Source organism: Ipomoea nil, unplaced genomic scaffold (genome assembly GCF_001879475.1).
Source record: "Ipomoea nil cultivar Tokyo-kokei standard unplaced genomic scaffold, Asagao_1.1 scaffold0268, whole genome shotgun sequence".
Taxonomy (NCBI): Eukaryota; Viridiplantae; Streptophyta; class Magnoliopsida; order Solanales; family Convolvulaceae; genus Ipomoea; species Ipomoea nil.
This window is the reverse complement of record NW_017616696.1, coordinates 4805523-4826516: the sequence shown is the minus strand read 5'-3', so window position 1 is coordinate 4826516 and position 20994 is coordinate 4805523. Positions and strand designations below refer to the sequence as shown.

Below are 20994 nucleotides of genomic sequence, written 5' to 3'. Positions count from 1 at the left end.
AGAGAGTTAAAGGTACAGATTAGGCTAATGAGCAAAATTAAAGGATGAGAGTACACAAACTAAAAGAATGAAGCATAAAGTGGTGCGTTGGTGAGTAAAGTGATCGATTCTAGTGGGACAGTCTATTATTCAGCAGGGGCGTTATCAAGGGCATCCTCAATAGTTGAGGATTTTTTTTCAGATTTTTGTGAGCTCCAACATTCACCTCATCATTCACTATCTCACTCAATCACAAAAACTCTTATTCCCATTAGTTTTAAGTTTTTTCTCAACTTTTTGTGGACCCATCATTTTACCACTACTATATTTTAATTATTTCTTTATTTATTATCATTATAAAAGTTAATATTTTTATTATACATATCAAAATTAAAATAAATTTAAAATTATACATATTTACAAATTTTTTAAGTTATAATTTTATCACATCGAATCGAAATTTAATAATAAAGTTCAACATGAAAAACTTAAAAAAAAAAAAAAAAAAAAAAAAAGCAGCTGGCCAGCTTTTAAAAGCAAAAAAAAAAAAAAAAAAAAAAAAAAAAAAAAAAAAAAGAATAATAAAATGAATTTCAATTGAGAATGGGTGCCAGCTGGTGGCCACTCTAAACTCTCAATCGTCCCAGCCTCCCAAGCAGTGAGACATGCGTCTCACTAATTTTTTATTTTTTTTTCTGACAAAATTTCCATTCTTGCATAAGGAAGAAACTCTCCAAAAGCCCTCCTCCACATTTGTTAAGAACCCCTTCACCTAGTTTTTACTGTTTGAAAATCCAAGAACAATCCTCTTTTGGGGATGCTCTAAGCGGTTGGCCATGGGGAACGAACTGTCAACAAAAACATGTGATCAGCCTTGACCCTTGATAAGAAGGTTAATTCATGTTGAGTTGTGAAGTTGAGGGAACTGAGCATGAAAGCTTCATTGATGGAAAATCAGAGAGATAAAGGTTCAACATACAAAAGAGATAGACAAAACCCTTATTTAAGCTAAGCCTGATCTACAGTACATAACAGACTTAACCGAATTATGAAAGAGGATAAAAGGACATCAATGCCCCTGGCTTCCAAACTGTGGTGTGTTGCTGCTGCTTAATTGTTGCTTCGTCACCCTCCCGTAAGCTGGAGCATGAACGTCTTGAAGGCCCATCTTAGCATGGAAATTAGAAAAAGATACTCTTGGCAAGGCTTTGGTAAAGCCATCCGCAATCTGTTTTTGTGAAGAAATAGGGAATAACTTCACTACTCCTTCATTAACTTTCTGCTTAACCACATGGCAATCAATCTCTATGTGTTTAGTACTCTCATGAAAGACATGATTCTCTCCAATGGCAATGGCAGATTGATTGTCACAAAACAAAGCACTTGGTCTGTCATGATTCACTCTGAGGTCTGTCAGCAAGTACAAGACCATTGTATCTCACAAACTGAAGAAGTTAAGGCCTTATATTCTGCCTCAGAGGATGATATGGAAACAGTGGCTTGCTTCTTTGTTTTCCAAGAGATTAAGGACTCTCCCAGATATACACAATAGCCAGTAATGGACTTCCTGTCTCTATACATGTATTCCAATCTGAATCAGCAAAACCTTGTAATCTGAGTTGAGATTTTGCAGAATAAAATAACCATTTTCCAGGAGAGCCTTTGAGGTATCTTAGCACTCTGTGTGCTGCAACAAGGTGTGTGTCTTTGGGCTTATCAACAAACTGACTCAATTGTTGTGTAGCATATGAGATGTCAGGTCTGGTGTTTGTCAAGTACATAAGTGTCCCTACTAGTCTTCTGTAAATTTCAGGGTTTTCAAGCAGTCTTCCTTCCAAATTTGTGAGCTTTTGTCCTGCAGTGATGGGAGTCTCTGCAGGCTTAGCATCCATGAAACCATTCTCCTCCAAAATCTCCAGAGTATATTTTCTTTGACAAAGATTAAGACCACTGGGAGTTCTGAAGGTCTCTATTCCCAAGAAGTAATTCAAAGAACCAAGATCTTTGATTTTGAAGGCCTTATCCAGAAATTGTTTAAGCTCGGTAATCAACTTTGAATCTATCCCTGCAACCAAGATGTCATCTACATAGATGAGTAAGGCAATGAAGGATGTGTCTGATGCTTTGGTGAATAGAGAAGGATCTGCAATAGACTGCTGGAAACCATTATCTATCAGTGCTTTTGTCAACTTTGCATTCCACTGTCTACTGGTTTGCTTCAAGCCATATAGTGACCTGACCAATTTACAAACTTGCTTGGAGTTGTTACTCTGAAATCCAGGAGACAATGTCATATAGACTTCCTCTTTTAGATCTCCATGCAAAAAAGCATTGTTGATGTCTAACTGTTGAATATCCCATTCTTTTGCAACAACCACAGCTAGAAAAGTCCTAATTGTAGTCATTCTAGACACAGGAGAAAAAGTTTCAACATAGTCCACTCCACACTGCTGAGTATATCCCTTAGCAACCAACCTTGCCTTATACCTTTCTATGGATCCATCTGCTTTGTGTTTAACCTTGTATACCCATCTATAACCAATTGGGAACTTTTTCTGGTGGCAGATCTGTTAACACCCATGTTTTGTTCTCAACTAGAGCATCTATCTCAGATTGCATGGCTTTTCTCCAGGTTTCATGCCTTACTGCTTCATTGTAGGATTGTGGCTCACAAACAAAAGAAATATATGATGCACAAAGCTTATGGCTGGGAGTTAAACCCTCATAGGAAATGAATTTACTTATGGAATGAGGAGAAGTCCTGCCATGTACCTTATCATGCAACATAGAATGGCAATAATAGTCATTTAGTCTAGTAGGAATGTTTTTTACCCTTACTGACCTTCTGGGTTGTGGTTAACTATTATCCTCCTCATGTATATTTTCCTCTAAGACTGTGTCATTATTTGTCTCAGGACTTTCCTCACTGTCAACATTGTATGATGTATTATCACCAAAATTAAGGTTAGGGCCGCTTCATTCATCATTATGGTGCTCATCAACTTCTTCTGTAAGTTCAGAAGACATATCCTTTCTGTTAGCAAAAGATGGGATCAAAGGTGTTGAAAGATCAACTTCCTCAAACACAGATTGATCTGTATCAGGTTCTATGTTTTTGTTTTTTTCTTGGAAAAGATATATCTGTTCATAAAATTGAACATCTTTGGATACAAAAATATTTTGATTAGTGACAACATATAATAGATATCCTTTCACATTAGTAGGGATCGCTATAAACACACATTTTCTAGCTCTTGGTTGCATTTTGCTTCTTCCTTGTGCTGCAGTAGCACCATAACATAGACAACCAAAGGTTTTCAAATGATCATACCTTGCATTCCTGCCAAATAACATTTCAAAGGGAGCTTTCCAACCAATTATGGGAGTAGATAGTCTATTAATGAGATAGCAGGCATGAAAAACACAATGTCCCCAAAACTCCATGGGAAGACCAGATTGGAACTGTATGGCTCTGGCCACATTCAAAATGTGTTGGTGTTTTCTCTCTGCAACTCCATTTTGTTGGGGAGTGTAGGCACATGACTTCTAATGCGCAATTCCTTTTTCAGCATAGAAAGTGTGCATGAAGAATTCTCTCCCATTATCTGTTCTTACAACCTTAATATTTGCAGAAAATTGAGCAAGAACAGAGTAATTGAAGTTCTGAAATAACATTTTAACTTCTGATTTATTACTCATTAGGTGAAGCCAGGTAAATCTGCTATGACCATCAACAATTGTTAGAAAATAATGTTATCCTTTTAGAGAAGCAATGGCAAAAGGACCCCAAACATCCATGTGGATCAAATCAAAGCACTTTTCTGACCTAGAATCACTAATAGGAAAAACCGATCTTTTATGTTTGGCAAAATGGCAAGCATCACAAGCAAAATCATGCAATTTGAGATGTTGTCCATGTTTTATTCCATTCAAAAGATGTATCTTATTCATAGGATAGTGGCCTAATCTATTGTGCCGCAATTGTAAAGACAAACTATTACACTGAATATCAACATTCTTATCAACACAGTGAGTCTGCCTTATGACTGGGGGTTCATTTATCAAGTATAACCCATCCTTCTCCTTAGCAAAACCAAGTATTGTCCCATAAATATCCTGAATATTACATGCATTAGTATCCATAATGATCTTGCATGATGTCTGCTTAGCTAATTTGCTAGCATAAATGATATTGAATGTGAATGATGGAATGTATAACACATTCCGCAGTAATATGTTGTGATGCAATCTGATCTCTCCTATATGGCTAACATTAACTGCCTCTCCATTGGGCAATTTCACAAGCACTCCATGAACCATTTTACAACTTTCAAAGTACTCTGGGGAACAAGTGATGTGATCTGTTGCCCCTGAGTCTAAAATTCATACAGTAGAAATCATAGCAGTACTAATAAGCAGGTTAGAGACAAAACTACCTTCATTAGGACTCTCAGAGGTATTTTTGAAGGCAGCCTTCATTCCTGAGGTATTCACTGTCACAACTGCATTAGTTGAAGATTGATTTCCTTGACCTTGATTCTGTATGAGAGTCATCAATCTCTGAAATTGATCAGATGATATCCCTATGTCACCAACTTGATTTACAGAGGAATTTGAAGGCTGATAGACATCCTGATTCTGTCTGTTTTTAGCCTTGTACCCTGGGATCCATCTGGGGGGATATTCATGTTTTTTGTAGCATTTTTCAACAGTATGACCAGTCATGTTACAATAAGTGCACTTAGGCGCATTCTTCCCCCCATTATTGTTAAATTTCTTCTTGAAGTTTGAGGCTGAGACTGCCACAAGGCTTTCTTCATCTGGGAGTTGGTTCTAACCACTCTGAACAACATTGGACTGAACCAGTTCATTGCTTCTTTGTACAATGGATCCATTAAACTTCCTTTCTATTTTCAAAGCCATGTTAATGACCTTTTCCATATCTGGAATAGGGTCCATTACAAGAGCACCTGACTTTATAGACTCAAATTCATCATTGAGTCCATCTAGGAACCTAATAACTTGGTCATCTGCTCTTTCTTTCTGCATTTTACGTAATAGATTGCAGGTACATCTAGGAGTACATTCACATACCAACAAAGGTCTCATAGCATTCATTTTCTCCCAAAACGCACTGCATTTAGTAAAATATTCATTCACAGTCAAGTTACCTTACAAATTCCTGTAGATTTGATTCTGCAATTCAGCAATTCTGTGAGGATCTGCTTGTGAATACCTTTTCTTAAGGGACTTCCAAATGTCTGCGGGTATTTCATAATATAGAACAGTTTCTGCAATACTGGAATTGAGAGACTTCAAAATCCACGAGCACACAATGTTGTTACATCTCCTCCATACATAAAATTTTGGATCACCTTCACCTGGATTTGGAATGGATCCATTAGCAAAGCCAAATTTATTTTTAACATCCAAGGCTATCTTCATCGATCGGCTCCACGATGCGTAATTATGTTCAGACAAAGGAGGAGAAACGAGAACAAAATTTGGATTCTCGGTAATGTGCAAGTAGAATGGATCATCAAACCCATCACTCCTCTGGATCGGACTGTGGCTGATTGGATTCTGATTTGCAGGAGGCGATGTCTGTCTGGCTGAGTTGCCTTCATCAATTTCGTTGCTCATCATCACTACTACTGCGTAGCTATGGCGTCGCTCTGATACCATGATAAGAAGGTTAATTCATGTTCAGTTGTGAAGTTGAGGGAACTGAGCATGAAATCTTCATTGATGGAAAATTAGAGAGATAAAGGTTCAACATACAAAAGAGATAGACAAAACTCTTATTTAAGCTAAGCCTGATCTACCGTACATAACAGTCTTAACCGAATTATGAAAGAGGATAAAAGGACATCAATGCCCTTGGCTTCCAAACTGTGGTGTGTTGCTGCTGCTTAATTGTTTCTTCGTCAGCCCTTCATGCAGGTCTTTGGTGCGATCAAGGATGACGAATGGTTTCCAACCAACGTTTTTGCCGCATGGTGCGTTGGTGGGTCTTTGATGGCTTGGCGGGACATGTGGATGGTCTCGATCAATTGTTGACATCCTCGTTCACTCATTCTCTACTTTTTTTACTTAAAAATACTACAATTACCCGAAGATCATGATCTTCTTAAGACATCATTAACTCATACTTAGAGAATGGTCAAACAAGCTAAGGTATTTATCTTTCCCACTTGTCTGAGGGAAGTGCTTGGCATGAAAATTATCAAATTGGGCATGGGATTTGAGCTCGTTGGCTAGATTATTTATTCCTTTTATTATTAGTTATTTATAGCTTGATCTTGGCGTACTGAGGACAAAACCTTATCAATATGATTTATTCTTTTCGTCATTCGTAATTTTATATTTATCACCGGTCAAAATATGATATAATGGCCCGAAGGCAAAGTTATAGACTAAGGACTTGGAGGCAAGTCGAGGGATGACCTCAAGGTCGACTTGACTTGACCTAACTAGGGTTAGTATTGATGGATCTCAGGCTGCATTATGCTTACTTCGTGACCCATCATGTGACTACTATAAGTTAAGCACGTTTAATCACATAATTATTTGGCAATTAGTTGTCATATCCTATTTAAAATTAATTGGTGATAAATAGGTAGACATTAACCATTTAACCACATCTCTCCATAGTAAGTTGCAGCGTCACGTCTCAAATTGAGCAGGGCCTGAACTTTGATCAACCCGGCCGATGCCCAACAAGCATCATACATCACATGCGCAACCATTGAACCCTTTTTTTCCCTTCTAGTGCATGTTTTTAGCATTCAAGTGCCCGTTTTGTAGCTTTCAAGTGCATGTTTTCTTTTTTAAGAGTGCATAATTAATTTCCTTCAGATTTTCCCATTTAGAGTCTTTTTTTCCTCCCTTGCCTTCTGGTGATCCTCTTTATGCCTTTAAGTGCTCAATTTAATGCCTACAAATGTATGTGTCTTACTATTGTGTAAAAATAAATAAAAAATACTTAGCATTCAAGTGAACCCTTTTTTTTTTCCTTATAGTGCATGTTTTTAGCCTTCAAGTGCACATTTTTATGCCTTTAACTCCTTGAAGTGCATTTTTTTTTTTTTTTTTTGCCTTCAAGTGCACAATTTTAGACAATATTTGTTATTTTCAATAACATATAACTAAATTTCTAATGAATTTTGTGAGATTTACAAATGATTTGTATAATAATTGCTTTAATAACACTTAAGTTGAATAATTTTTCTCTTTGGTACCATAAATCATTAAATTGCATCAATTGCACACCTATTTACTTCGAGTGCAGAATTTTAGTCTTCAAGTGCACATTTTTTGTATCTTCAAGTGCATAATTTTGAACTTTCAAGTGCACAATTTTAATTAATTCGAAATTTTTTTTTAAAGAGCATAATGACTAAAATGTGTGCACATTTTTTACCTGAAGAATCATTCGCACATGATCCTATATATATATATATATATATATATATATATATATATATATATATATATATATACACACACTTTGTAGCATGTTAGGTAGTGTCATTATTTGAGTCCTTATCGATCATAGTCCCTAGATATACTTAATTGGATTATTATTTAGTACTCTTAGCAGATTCCTGGGTGCACTCAAATTATACTATATTAATATTGTAAAAAGTACAGTACAATATGCTCTTTATGATATTCTTTTTATGAGCGGTTCTTATTCATTGTACGGTGATGCAATTATCTATTTAATTTTTTTCGAACTTTTCTTTTCATAGTTTTTTTTTTTTAAAAAAAAAATCTTTTCATAGTTTTTGTCTTCATTGTTTTATTATATACGTTGTCAATTGATTTAATTATTTTACAAATAAATATTGCCTAAATTTATCATCTTCTTTTTTCTTTCTTAAAGAAATGATTATATGTAGTACACTTAAGTAAAATAATAATGAATAAATCAATTTTAATGAAAATAATGAATATCTTTAATTACAATAAATAAATAAAAGTAATAAATAATAGACTAACCAGTTTCAAATCATAGAACTATTAAGCTCCAATGGGGAGCTACCTTATATTGAGCGGAACGGAGTTAATTGACTTTACAAAAAATTTATTATTTTTATGTATATTAATGTATTATGTATGTTTAAATTTTTAAAAATTAATTCAATTAAATTTAGTATCATTAAGATAACTTTTGGTTGAGTACTTTTGTACCCTATTACTATTATCAACTATTTGATTAACATTATCATTTTGATTCCAATGTTGAAACCAAACACATCCTAAATTGGTAAGTATATAATAACAAAAATTATTTATTTAAATAGAAAAAGAAATGTAAAAAACGTAGTTAACTCATTCTTATTACACCCTTCTTCTTATCCAAATTTACTTTTTACTCTTTAAATTATAGAAAAATAACAACTTTTCTCACATCAATTATACAGGTTGTCACTTTTAATCTCGTAATTGTTGCCCAAGTGTATTTTTCTGTTCCATAGTTATATTATGGCTGACAGACAATTGATGGACAAGAAATTCTACTGTGTAGATAATTGTAGGGGTGTTCATTCGGTTAACCGTTCGGTTAACCGAACCGTTTTAACCGAACCAAATTAATCGAATTTTTTTTTGCTTTAACCGTTAACCGAACCGAAATTTACTCTACCGAATTGACCGAACCGAACTTTTTTTCGGTTAATCGGTCGGTTAACCGATTAACCGAAATTTTTAACCCTAAAATTTAAAATCCATAAAATAATTCCTAAAATAATAATTCTAATTAAAATAAAATACATATCATAATAAATTCATATTATTATTTATTCTATTTGACATTTTGACTATTTATGATTTTAGTAATTATATATTTAATATTTAATATTTAATATATTATATATTATATATATATTCTAAAATTCGGTTAACCAATCGGTTAATTCGGTTAACCGACACTTTCGAACCGAATTAACCGTTAACCGAATTTTGGAAAAACCTTTAACCATTAACCGAACCGAAATATTTCGGTTCGAAAACGGTTAACCGAATTTCGTCGGTTCGGTCGGTTAACCGAAATTTCTCCAAAATTTGCACACCTCTAGATAATTGAGCAAAGAAAAATGACAACGATATAAATGAGAGATGACAAATGTTATTTTTCTATAATTATTCAATGACTCGATATTGACAAATTATTGTGTGAATCGTGGTCTACGTAGTGTTGTATGAACCATAAAAAATATATTTTTAATGTACTAAAAGTACATTATTTGTGCATTGAATGTACTTTTAGTATTCAAATAATGTACTTTTTCTGAATACAAAGTAATTTTAAAAGTACATTATTTGTGACTAAATGTACATTATTTTATAGTATACAAAATATGGTCCACAGCATAATGATTGTTCAATGTTCAACAATTATATCGTGGATCATGGTCCAAAAATGACGTAAAGAAACGACAGTAGTTAAAGCTTAACGGCGCGGGTATTTTTGGTGTGTTAATTACCAAATGAAACTATAGTGTATTTAAACTGACATTGCCTCACGTATTATTTTTATATTATCAAATGAAACTGCAATTGAATTAAAGTGAAACTGTAGTTGTGTTGAAATGAAACTGCAATGTATACAAACTGAAATTGAATAACAATTTCACATATTTGAGTGTATAATATCGAACGAAACTGTAGTTGTGTTAAAATAAAACTGCAATGTATACAAAATGAAACTGAATATGTTATACAATCAAAGTTACTTTTTGCGAACAGCACGAAAACATGTGTCATTTCTTTTCATTAAAAGAAACGACGTTGTTTAGATGCTTAGACCACAATCAATGTTTGCCTAGGCATATTTTGCTTTCAAAAAATAAATAAATTTGAAGAGGGCCGGATTAGATGGGCTCACTAAATCAGGCAGTCCAGTGAAGGAATGTCCAACGAAATGGTACAAAAGCCCAATCAATAATATTCCAACTTCTAAAATGTTATCTGGAAAAGAAAAGTACAATCCTGAATAACCAGGGTTCGATTCTCACAATTACTTTCCGACGCCTAATTCTAGGGCTCTACGCCTCTACCTCACAACAATGGAAGCTGAGCCAACAGACATGGACGTAGAAGCTCCTCCTGCCGAAGGATTGAAACACTACAAGAGGACGAGAAGGAGAAAAGAGCAACAGAATGCGCCTGCCGAGCAGCCGCAGCAGATGGAGGCGCCGCTGCCGCTGCCGGAGGTGCCGGCCGAGGATGTGTCCGGTCAGGAGGCTCCACCGCGAGTTGAATTGTCGTTGTTCGATGATTCCGTGGAAAATCACTTCAGAGCTATTGATACTATCTCCCAGCTCTGTGGTGAGCCGGATATTGATGATTCTACTGATCAAGCTGAGCTTCGACGATATGGTTCTTCAATCACATTCCTATCGTAAGTGCTGAAGAAAACCTCGTTTTAGTGTTTTAATGCTTGCTACAGTATGTAGTACATGTAAATGTATATGTATGCTTATAGGCATAAATGCTTACTTTTGAACTAATTTTAGTACTTCCAGTTAGCCATTCCTTCGCTTAAATTTCGTCTTTGATTTCAGAGAATGGAGATATTTTAAATACAAACCGAGAAGCATAAGATTTGCTTGTGAAAGTGAGAAGAGTGGTAACGGGAAAGATGTCAACGGGGAAACTATCTTACCTCAATTTTCAGCCGCAACTGTTCCCAAGGTCCTCTTTTTGTAGGTTTGCGTGCGTGCATGTATTGATATTCTGAATTTTTGGCATGTGATTCCATGTACTTAGCTTTTAACAGATAAATTCACTCGGACAATTTAGTTTGATTATATGATGCAGGGGGCGTCAATGAATGAAAAAGTAACATCTCCTCAATCCTGGTATGTGGAGTTGATTTTATCTTAAATTTGGTTCACAATCTTCTTGAAGTGAGGCAAAGAACTTTATCATGAGGCAGTAAATTTTCGAAGTTTTTGGTTCACAAAATTTACCAAGTACTCCGTAGTTAATATCTCATTTTTCTTGTTGCAGCAAAGATGTTGTACTCTATGTTGGAGGTTCTGTCTGGGGTATAGACTGGTGTCCCAGAGCTTATGTAGATTCAGAAATTCTCTTCCAAAGTGAGGTATATAAACCATTTTTATTTTTATTTAATTTGATGATAAGTATGTAATTTCCTTTCCTGCCCTCTTATAGAGAAATAAAATAAAATGAGAGGAGAGTGCCTCCATTTTTCTTTAATTCTCTTCTACTTTGCATCTTTCCTTCTGACAACTTATGTTGATCATCCTCTCTTCTTCAATTAATTATGTAGTTTGTGGCCATTGCTGCTCACCCCCCTGGATCTTCGTATCATAAGATTGGTGCCCCACTTACTGGCAGGGGTATCATTCAGATATGGTGTTTGCTGGATAGTCGATTGAAAGAAGATGTGCCATCTCAAGTTAAGAAAAAGTCAGGGAAAAATTCAAAAAAAGGTGCAATAGTTAAGGCAAAATCATCTATTCCACAAAGGCCAAGAGGAAGACCCAAGAAGAAACCTTTGAATGTGTCATTAGATGATAAAAATCTTGATGAATGTGATGAGCTACCTCTTGCTGTTGAATATCCTGAAGAACCATCCACACTTCACTCCACAGCCATGGCTTGTGAAAATATCAGCATGTCCCAAGAAGACTCTAGAAGGGAGAAGGAGATATCTAACCAACCAGCATCAATAGATACAACTGCTTCAAAACGCAGAAGATTGGGGAAGAATGCAAGAACAAGAGGCCAGACCTGTAATTCTGGTTTGCCCGTGCTAACACTGGATACAAATGGAGAACCTTCTTCCATTGCAAGCTCTGAAACATCTAGAAGTCTTGATCTCATTTCTATTAAATCAAGTGATAATGATGCTGCTCTTATGCAGACTATTCCCAAGGATGTTGCTTTACCTAGAATGATATTGTGTTTGGCTCACAATGGAAAAGTTGCATGGGACATAAAGTGGCGGCCAAAAGATTTTTCTTGCTGTGAATCCAGACATAGAATGGGTTATCTTGCTGTTTTGCTGGGAAGTGGAGCTCTAGAAGTGTAAGCTCTTTTATTTGATTATTATAATATCTCCTATTAGCTTCTAAAAGCTTCCTGCATTATGTTTTCATCTGTCCAGAATCATTGTGGTACTTCTATTATTTGATACTGCATCTCATAAGTGAATTTTAATATAGGTGGGAGGTCCCTTTTCCTCGTATAATTAAAAGACTTTATTCATCAGACAAGGAGGGTACTGATCCTCGCTTTATAAAGTTGGAACCTGTATTCAGATGTTCAATGTTGAAGTGTGGTGATAGGCAAAGGTACTTCATATATAATTGTTTTGCTAAAGCTTTTCAGAAATTTGCGGAGACAAATATTTTTTAAGATGTTTGTGACACTTTCCTATTAACAAAAGCTACTTACTTTCCTCCCACTGAGAAATGTGTCATATGCATATCTATCTATTTGGTAAATTATTTAATGTTTTCCTTCTGTTTTTAACTTTACACAGCATTCCTTTAACAGTGGAGTGGTCCATATCATCCTCGTGCGATATGATTCTAGCTGGATGTCATGACGGAGTGGTATTGCTTACAATCACTCATTTTTTCCTTTTTCATTCACAAATTTCAGCCTAGTTAAATAAGAAAACATTTAAACATTAGTGGTTAACACAACCTTCTCCCCTTGGGAGGTGCAGTGAGGCTGGAATCTTTGAAATTTGCATGCTCCAAAGTAGTTCTATCAAAATTTCTTTGCAGTATTCGTGTTAGTCGAAATCCTGAAACTTAAAGTTTTATCTCTTTCTTCTTCCATCAAATTATTTCTCCTCTAGGATCTAGCATTCCATAAAAGGTGTCTTTGTTGACCATCAAGTGGTAGAATAAAATCAGTAAGTTTGCTTTCAGGTTGCCTTGTGGAAGTTTTCTATCAGCAATTCATCTAAAGGTACTGACATCACATTTTCACCTTTACTTCATTTTGGTGTCAATTTGTCTCCTTTTTGGGGTAGTTGAGAAACCTTTTTCAAAATTTTTGAGAAATCTGAACTGTAAGTGTGAAATTGTCTCCCATGCTCCCTTGCATGCGAATAATGAATTATAACTACTGAGTACTGACCCCATTCTTGATATGCAGACACAAGGCCTTTGCTTTGCTTCAGTGCAGATACAGTTCCCATCAGGTCACTTGCTTGGGCACCATTTGAAAGGTATGTATACTAGATCCTTGGTATTGTGCAAGACAACTAGTTAACATTTTCTCTCAACCATCTTTATCTTGGATTAAGGAAGCGTATTGTGCTGCATAAATGGGATACACATAAAACTTACATAAGTCATCTCTTCACCATTATTGGTTTATTTGCCTTACATGTGACATGTCAACTAAATTATTCAATATAACACTAAATTTGCAGTAGTCCTGAGAGTGAAAATGTCATCATCACTGTTAGTCACAAGTGCTTAAAGTTTTGGGACTTGCGGTAAGTATGCTTCTAAAATTTTACTTATATTCTGTGTTCCCTTTTGTGCTTTAATTGTGTTAGTTCATTTATCTTATGGTATAGAAATAAGTTTTGTGCTTTTCATTTTAAGTGAGATTCAGTACACTTTTCTTCCCTCCTTCCTATACTAACTTGTGCAATCAAACTTGGATTCATTCTCCCAGAGAAGGGTGTACTATGAATGTTCTGTTTTTTTCTTCTATTTATTCTAATTCAAAACTGATTTGTGTAAGCCCATAGTCAAAATCTCTTAACTTTTTTGCATCCTTGATTCCTGGTAACAATGTCTTACACGTCACTGTTGTAATGGACACTAAAGTAGCTCTTTTCATTTAAAAGATTCCTTTGCTTATGTGCAGGGTTCTCCATTTACTTTTCTCTGCTACAAACATACTACTTTGTTCTTAAGAAGTAAATATTTTTCCTCTTTTGCTTATTAATCCGTAAATGTTTATGTGTCTTTGTAGTGATCCATTCCATCATTTACGGGAATATAATCCCGGTCAAGGGGTGTGTATATATAGCTTGGATTGGCTGACAGATCCGAGGTATGTGGTGACATGATATAGTTTGATTGAAACTAATAGTACTTTCTAAATTTAGCATCTCTCTCATCTTGAACTGACTGTCAATGTTGAAGGTGTATTTTTGTATCCTGTGATGATGGATCACTAAGAATTCAGAGCTTGGTAAAGGCTGCCAATGACTTTCCCATCACTGGAAAGCCACTCACCATATCTAAACAACAGGGATTTCACACCTATGAGCGGTCTTTATTTGCAATATGGAGTCTGCACAGTTCACGGCTAACAGGTTACTTTATACCCAAGATGAATCACTATTTTATCTCATATGATAGTTAAAATTGTGTGGATACACTTCATATGACATATGATTGAAATAGACCTAGAAAATGCTAAAAGCCTAATTTCAATTGCCTCATTTTTGGACTGGTCTATTCATGTATCTAGTTAGATTCTCACAACTTCTATAAAGTTAATGTATTTCTGGGGTTAATTTGATGTTATTCATGCCTATCTACTATGACAGATGCATGCTAAATTGAATTTCTTGAGGTTAAAGTCCTTTTTCCTCTCTTAACCCCAGAAATTCATGGGGTTTCATATTATTCATGCTCCAAAAGTCCATGTAACGGAAGTTGTTAAGCCTTCCTTCGCTAACCTCATAAAAGCATGGTAATTCTTGTTGTCAATATCACTTTTTTTATGAGTGTGCTTCCTCTTGTTGGTAATCCGTCTTAGTTCTCTTCTGTCTAGTGTTTTAATGTGACTGTCCAAGTTATGATATAAGGTAAGCTTTAAAGGATATGGCTACTTGTTTGGACCTTCCATTTGCTGATCTGTATTGGTGTGTCCTTAGCACATACATGGTTGTATTGATCTTACCAATCCTCACTCATAATTGTCTGTGTATAACTTGGATATATGGTGGTCACATATGTCTGCTACCTTGCTATTTATATGTAGTCTCAAACAGGAACAAGATAGAAACCCCACATCACTCCTTTGATTGATATGTGGTTGCAAACATGGCACATTTTCTAATTTTGCAGTGTTTTTGTTTTCTTTTTGAAAATTTAGGCATGGTTGCATATTGTGGTGCTGATGGTACCGCTGCCTATTTCCAGGTGCATCATTTCTCCTGATTCTGTCATTATGATACTATTTAATGCTCATCTTCTACAAGTAATTTTTTAATTGAGACTTAAATCCAAATGGTACAAATGCAATTTTGTCTGTCCTCCCCTCTCTCTAGTCCTTACTCCCTACCAAAAGGGCATCTTATAAATTTTCACTAATTCTAACTATAAAACAGTTTAAAATCTTTAGATTTTTTGGAAATGTGTGGAAATAAGATAATGAAGTAATTTAGTCAATGACCTTGTGGTCTAGTGGCACGAAGTGACTCTTCCAAATAGGAGGTCATGGGTTCGAGTCTCAGACTCTCAGTGGGGGTGATATTGACTCTTTGTATTTCAGGACTTTAAGAAAGTTGCTATGAACAAATAGTAACAGAGTCAGTAGTACTCAAAAAAAAAAAAAAAGATAATGAAGTAATTTATGATGAAATGATCCAACTTCCAAGGGTATTGAGGGACCAATTACTGTGGCTGAAAATACATTTTGCTCTATTTTTAAGCAAAATCACTCCCCATCCTTCTAATGGGTGATCATACTTAGGTACTGTTGTACTTTTGTTACCAAAATGAGGTCATATTATCTAAAGTAATTGTTATACTTTCTGAATTCATTTATACTTGTACTAATTCAAAGGTGTCTGCCAAAGACCTTGTGGTCGAGCGGCATAACTGTGAGTCTTCCAAATGGGAGGTCATAGTGTTCGAACCCCACAGATTCTACACTCTAATAGAGTCAATAGTACTCAAAAAAAAAATAAAAAAATAACAAAGGTGTCTAATTTATTTCCTTTATGAGCACAGTTAATTAAGCAAGTTGAGAATGATCCCATAAGGAATCGCGCTCCACATTTTCTTTGTGGATCATTTGTGGAGGAAGAATCTGTGCTCACAGTCATAACACCTATGCCTGACACTCCATTCCGAATGATGAAGACAACCACCAAGTGGAGTGATGTATTGAAAACTACACGCACTCCTGCACCGGCACCAGAACCAAATCAGGAGAAAAGAGCAAACGGTGAGCAAGCAAGATGCCAAGCCTCAGATAAGGAACTAGGTAACCCACCCAACCCATCTACTGCTGCATTCGAATTCTTGCCTACAAACTTGTTATGTTATTAAGAGCATCGTGCTTTATATTCCAACGAAGATCCAGACGCTGAAGCTGGATCCGATGACGATCAGTCAGCAGGTCAGAAGAAGAAACAGGCACCGAAATCGAAATCAAACAGCAAGAAGAAACCGAAACCTGATCAACAACAACAAGATGAGGGCAACGAAGCAGCGCAGGCTGATGATGCAATTGAACTACCTCCGAAAAGTGTAGCAATCCATAGGGTGAGATGGAATGGGAACAATGGCAGTGAGAAGTGGCTATGCTATGGAGGAGCAGCTGGAATCGTTCGCTGCCAGTGGATTGACTCACCACCTATTGACTGATAAACATTCACGTAGGAATGTAGGATAGATGTAAACTCGCAAGATGACTTCAACCACCCCTACTATGTATAATCCATGTCTAGCCCGGTAGCCACTTCTAACAAAAAGTTTTCATGTACATATACAACGGAATGGTGTATATTTTAATTAATCATGCTTTTTTATGAAGTATTTAGTGGATCTGAAACTGTATATAAGACTTCATACCTTTTTACCTTTGTTATATTTTCACATATAAATCAAATTTTCATATTATTAACTTATTAATTTTCCATCTAAATTAAACAGGATATTAACAAAAATTAACTCTAAAAGTAACACTGAGAAACTAAATATATATTTTGGAGTATAACTCTAGAATTAAATATGCTATTTTTCGTTATATTTAACAAGTCTGGGAGAATCGATGTTTCACAAATCAAAACTCAAGGGGAATGAAACTGATACGTGCATTACTTTTTCCTCGCCTGTGTTCCTCCTCTATATACAAAAAGCTCAGTCTAGAAAATGGATGAGTCTGCAATCAACATCACAGTACTACACTAGCATGGACGACGCAACTCAGATTCCTAAATTCCGTCCCGGGTCAGAAAGCCGCCTATGGTGATCGATAGATCTAGCTGAATTCCACCTGCTCATTACATGGTTAGTGCATATGACATGGACGGCAATGGAGGTGGTTCTTTAGTTTCATGATTTCCTTCCTCCTTTTCCTGGCTTCTATAGCGGCAGTGGCCTCTGCTGAGTTTTTGCTAGGGCAAGTCAACACGCCCTTGTCTTCAAATGAGTCCCGAGTTATTTGCGAAAGAGTTGAAGATGAAATGGTATTGAGATCACAAACTTCACCTCCTAAAGAACTGACTTTGGTTCCAGCCATGAGGGCGGCTGTCTGCTTAGGACGAGGCTCTAAATGCTGGCGAATTCCTTCGGTGGTGCAGTTGGTGCCTAGACCTGACAGAAAACCAAGTCCCACTTCTTTGCAATCATCCTTCTGGATAGCTTGTGTATAATTTGAATCTTCTGTCTCATCTTTCACAGGCAAGAATACTCGATGTTGTTCCATACTGACTCCACTGACTGGAGTTATTGAAGATGACACGCTGCATTGATGTAGGACAGAGGTTTCATTATGATCAGAGGATTGAGGAAAATATGGGCTTGGGGCATGAAAAGGGAGGAGCCAAGGGAATGGCAATACATAGAATGGAGTTGCTGGGTTACTTGTGGAATGCTCTTGTTTAAGAAATGGAGTAGGTTCTCCAACATTACTGCTAAAACCATTCTGCGATCCGTGTTGCAAGTGAATAGCATCTAAGGGTTGGAACATAGGTCTCCAGATACAGGGCATCATAGGAGAGTGATTATAAAAGAAGCTCGGAGCTGTAGACATTTCTGGTTGTGTTGAGTTAGAAACTTCATATATATCCTGTGCCTCTTCCTTCACTACACTAGTCACCTAGCAAATGCAAAAGCACTAACATGTATTAGAGAAAAAGAAAGTAGAAGAAATCAAAATTCCAACCAACTTGTTTCAGCTAGACACAGTTACCTGTGCTTTTAAGCTATTATTTGTGCTTTTCAAACAATCATACTCCTTTGCTGCCAACTCCTTTTCCTATTCATTACAGTAAAAAGTTCCAAGCAAACCAACATAACAAATACTGAGTACGATGCAATTTTGGTTAATTAAAGTGAATATAAAGGAATAGAAGCACAAGAGCCAGGAATATAAAGTCGAACTAGAATATAGTACGATGCAATTTTGGTTAATTAAAGTGAATAGTAACAACAAAAGTAAGATTGAGAAATGAAATGATGCTTACCTTCTTCAAATTCTCATTCTCCAATGCTAGGTCAGCTGCTTTTTTTGTCAATTCCTCATACATAGCCTAGAACAAACGAAGAGATTCACCCAGGGTATTCAGTATTCACTAGCCATGAATAGTGAGTGTACTAAAGCATAAAATTAAGTAAATTTTTTATTGACAAAACAAGACTTGGAGTACAGATTCAATTAACCACACAATCTCCAGATGAAGCTCTTCTGAACCATGCATCACATGCATTCACAGTTTTATAAAAAAAAAAGGAGGCTACAAGAACAAGCTCATGCTATGTTTATACAGGTTTCAGAGTAAAGAAACACATTGTATAAAGACAAAGCACAACAAATACAAGCAAATATTTGTTGTGATATTTTGCTTCTTCTGCACCATAAATTTCAAGCTGAAGTACTGTGCAAAGGAAAAGTAAGGCAATGCCCATTTCATATAAAAAATGTTCAACTATTTTTAAGATTTGAAATATACAATATAACAATGAAGCCACTAAATGAGGAAAAATGAATATGACGATGTTTATTTCAAGATCCAGAAGTTTAAGACTCTAATTCTCATGTCATTAAACAAAATGGCATTTGTAAGCCATAACTACAAGTGAGTGGATCAAGCAAATGAATTTTACCTGCCTTCGACGAATTGTTTGCCGAGCTGATTCTCTGTTTGCCAGAACACGACGCAGTCTTCGTGCTTCCTTTTCAGCCTGAGACAAGCAGGTTCAATCAGTAGAACTGACCATAGCCTAAAAAGGATATCAGAAGACAACTAAACTCAAGTACCTCAGTTATATTTTGCCTTGACTTGCTTCCAATAACTGATGGATAATCAAAACTGCATGTAAGACTTGGGCAAATTTCAAACTCATTCCCAGACCCCAAAATATTTGGCAATGGATTTTCTATATTGTGCCGGGGAGACAAGATCTCGTGATCCTGCTATAAACATAATCATTTCTCAATTCCTCTGAAGAAAGGATTAGAGTATATGATATTGAATAAACCTGATCCCATTACATTCAAATCTAGGTAACATTGAGTGGGATGGTTCATGTCAACGCACTTATACTTATTGTAGCCTTATAAACTCTATATCCTGATTGATCACTTTACCACCTATCAAGGATCAAACATAATGTGCAAAACAGGGAAGGCCTCTGTGACTGCAAATCCTACAGTTTCCAAGTAAATAAACAAGGCTTTTATCCCCTTGTGCTTAAACTGCCTAATCATTTAGTCAATGGAAACTCAGATAAAGCGCCATCTGCTATGGCTAGTTGAAGTCGAAGTACACAACCTTATCTAGTTCTATTAACTTAACCAATTTTGAAATTCAGATTAACAAACAACTTCACTTAGCATCGATAACGGAAAACGATACTTGATAAACAACATATCGGCACCAGTACAAGCCATAAGGATAAACAAATCAGAGAGGTAGATATAGAAGCAGAGGCGAACCGACCTCGTGAGGCGGCGGCGGCGGCGGCGGAGAGCGGCTGTTGGCAGGCGATTCGGACGCATCGGAAGCGGTAGAAAGCGCGGAATGTGCTAAACCGGCCAACGCCTCGGCGGCTTCCAGTTCGCAGTCCACCATTCCGTCGTCATATTGGCGGCATGTAGTTGTCCTGTAAGCCATTGATAGAAGGAGAAAGAAAGTAGAAGGCAAGGGATTGTAGGGAGGGAGGATTGGATAAAAGGTGGGAGTCGCAGTGAAGCAGAGTGGAGGAGATGGAAACCTCTACCCGCATCGGACACGTATGCCATGTACCAGGTCATGTATCTCCGACCGCCACGTGTAATTATTCACCCAAGTAAGCACTCTCACATCTCGCTGACACGTGCCGATTTCGTAAGGGTCAGTTTTCTAGATTAATATTTCACTCCTCGCTTTTTAATTCCTCCTAAAATATTATTTCTTTTTTAAATTTAAGCATCATTAATTGTTTAAAAAAAATAATAAATTTAATAATCATATGTTATTTATTTTCTTATAAATCCTGTCAAATACAATTATCCTTACAGAATGGATTAGAGCAAATAATACATATATTTTGTTAATAGTGTAAATTTAGATGGTGTTTGGTTGGGGATTTTTACACCTTATTATGGGTTTTGAATTTTGATACTCATTATCATATTTCTTTGTCTATTTTTTTTTATCATACTATTGGTAAATCTTTTAATAATTACAAAATTCATTAGTTATTTTACTCCTCTACTTTTGAATAATCAAAATAAAAAATAAGAGAGAAAATAATGAAAAAAAAAAAACAATATCCATGTATTAAATATGAAATTTTAATATATATATATATATACATACGCGTGCACGCGCGCGCACACACACACATATGTGTGTGTGTGTGTATTTATATATTTATTTATTTCGATTTCAATTCATATTTAGTTATTTACTACCAAACAAAGTGACTCCTCCTAGTTCCTACTAAAACACATTACCGTTACCAAGCATTTGATTTCTATTACTATTTCAATTTCAATGTTTGAACCAAACACACCATAAGACTTTTCCTCACGAGAAAAGTTGTATTGTTTTCAATCAAG

At 35.8% G+C, this 20994-nt stretch overlaps 3 protein-coding genes across 11 annotated transcripts; 1 reads left to right on the top strand and 2 right to left on the bottom strand.

Moving 5' to 3' along the window:
* Positions 1–4812: 4812 nt before the first annotated feature.
* LOC109153150 lies at positions 4813–5664 on the bottom strand. Its single transcript, XM_019300952.1, has 2 exons — positions 5156–5664; positions 4813–5053 (listed from the first exon to the last, which is right to left on the bottom strand). The coding sequence occupies exons 1-2, from the start codon at positions 5662–5664 to the stop codon at positions 4813–4815; spliced, it is 750 nt and encodes a 249-aa protein (XP_019156497.1).
* Positions 5665–9943: 4279 nt separating this feature from the next.
* Positions 9944–16789, top strand: LOC109149566. 4 transcript variants are annotated; one of them, XM_019297401.1, is made up of 15 exons: positions 9944–10387; positions 10551–10680; positions 10807–10847; positions 10999–11092; positions 11282–12042; positions 12180–12308; positions 12500–12572; positions 12897–12936; positions 13126–13198; positions 13406–13471; positions 13960–14040; positions 14133–14305; positions 15094–15140; positions 15954–16209; positions 16285–16789. In XM_019297401.1, the coding sequence occupies exons 1-15, from the start codon at positions 10053–10055 to the stop codon at positions 16590–16592; spliced, it is 2607 nt and encodes an 868-aa protein (XP_019152946.1). In that variant the 5' UTR covers positions 9944–10052; the 3' UTR covers positions 16593–16789. The 4 variants fall into 4 exon arrangements, with proteins under 4 accessions (XP_019152946.1, XP_019152955.1, XP_019152938.1 ...); XM_019297410.1 differs by having other exon boundaries at positions 10789–10847; positions 16303–16789; XM_019297393.1 differs by having other exon boundaries at positions 10789–10847.
* Positions 16790–16913: 124 nt separating this feature from the next.
* LOC109149586 (bZIP transcription factor 68) lies at positions 16914–20149 on the bottom strand. 6 transcript variants are annotated; one of them, XM_019297468.1, is made up of 7 exons: positions 19892–20149; positions 19210–19365; positions 19056–19133; positions 18416–18481; positions 18142–18207; positions 17791–18048; positions 17512–17692 (listed from the first exon to the last, which is right to left on the bottom strand). In XM_019297468.1, exons 1-7 carry the CDS (start codon positions 20063–20065, stop codon positions 17618–17620), a joined length of 873 nt encoding a protein of 290 aa, XP_019153013.1. In that variant the 5' UTR covers positions 20066–20149; the 3' UTR covers positions 17512–17617. The 6 variants fall into 6 exon arrangements, with proteins under 6 accessions (XP_019152971.1, XP_019152978.1, XP_019152995.1 ...); XM_019297426.1 differs by having other exon boundaries at positions 16914–18048; positions 19892–20146; XM_019297433.1 differs by having other exon boundaries at positions 16914–18048; positions 19210–19362; positions 19892–20146.
* Between the last annotated feature and the right edge of the window lie 845 nt (positions 20150–20994).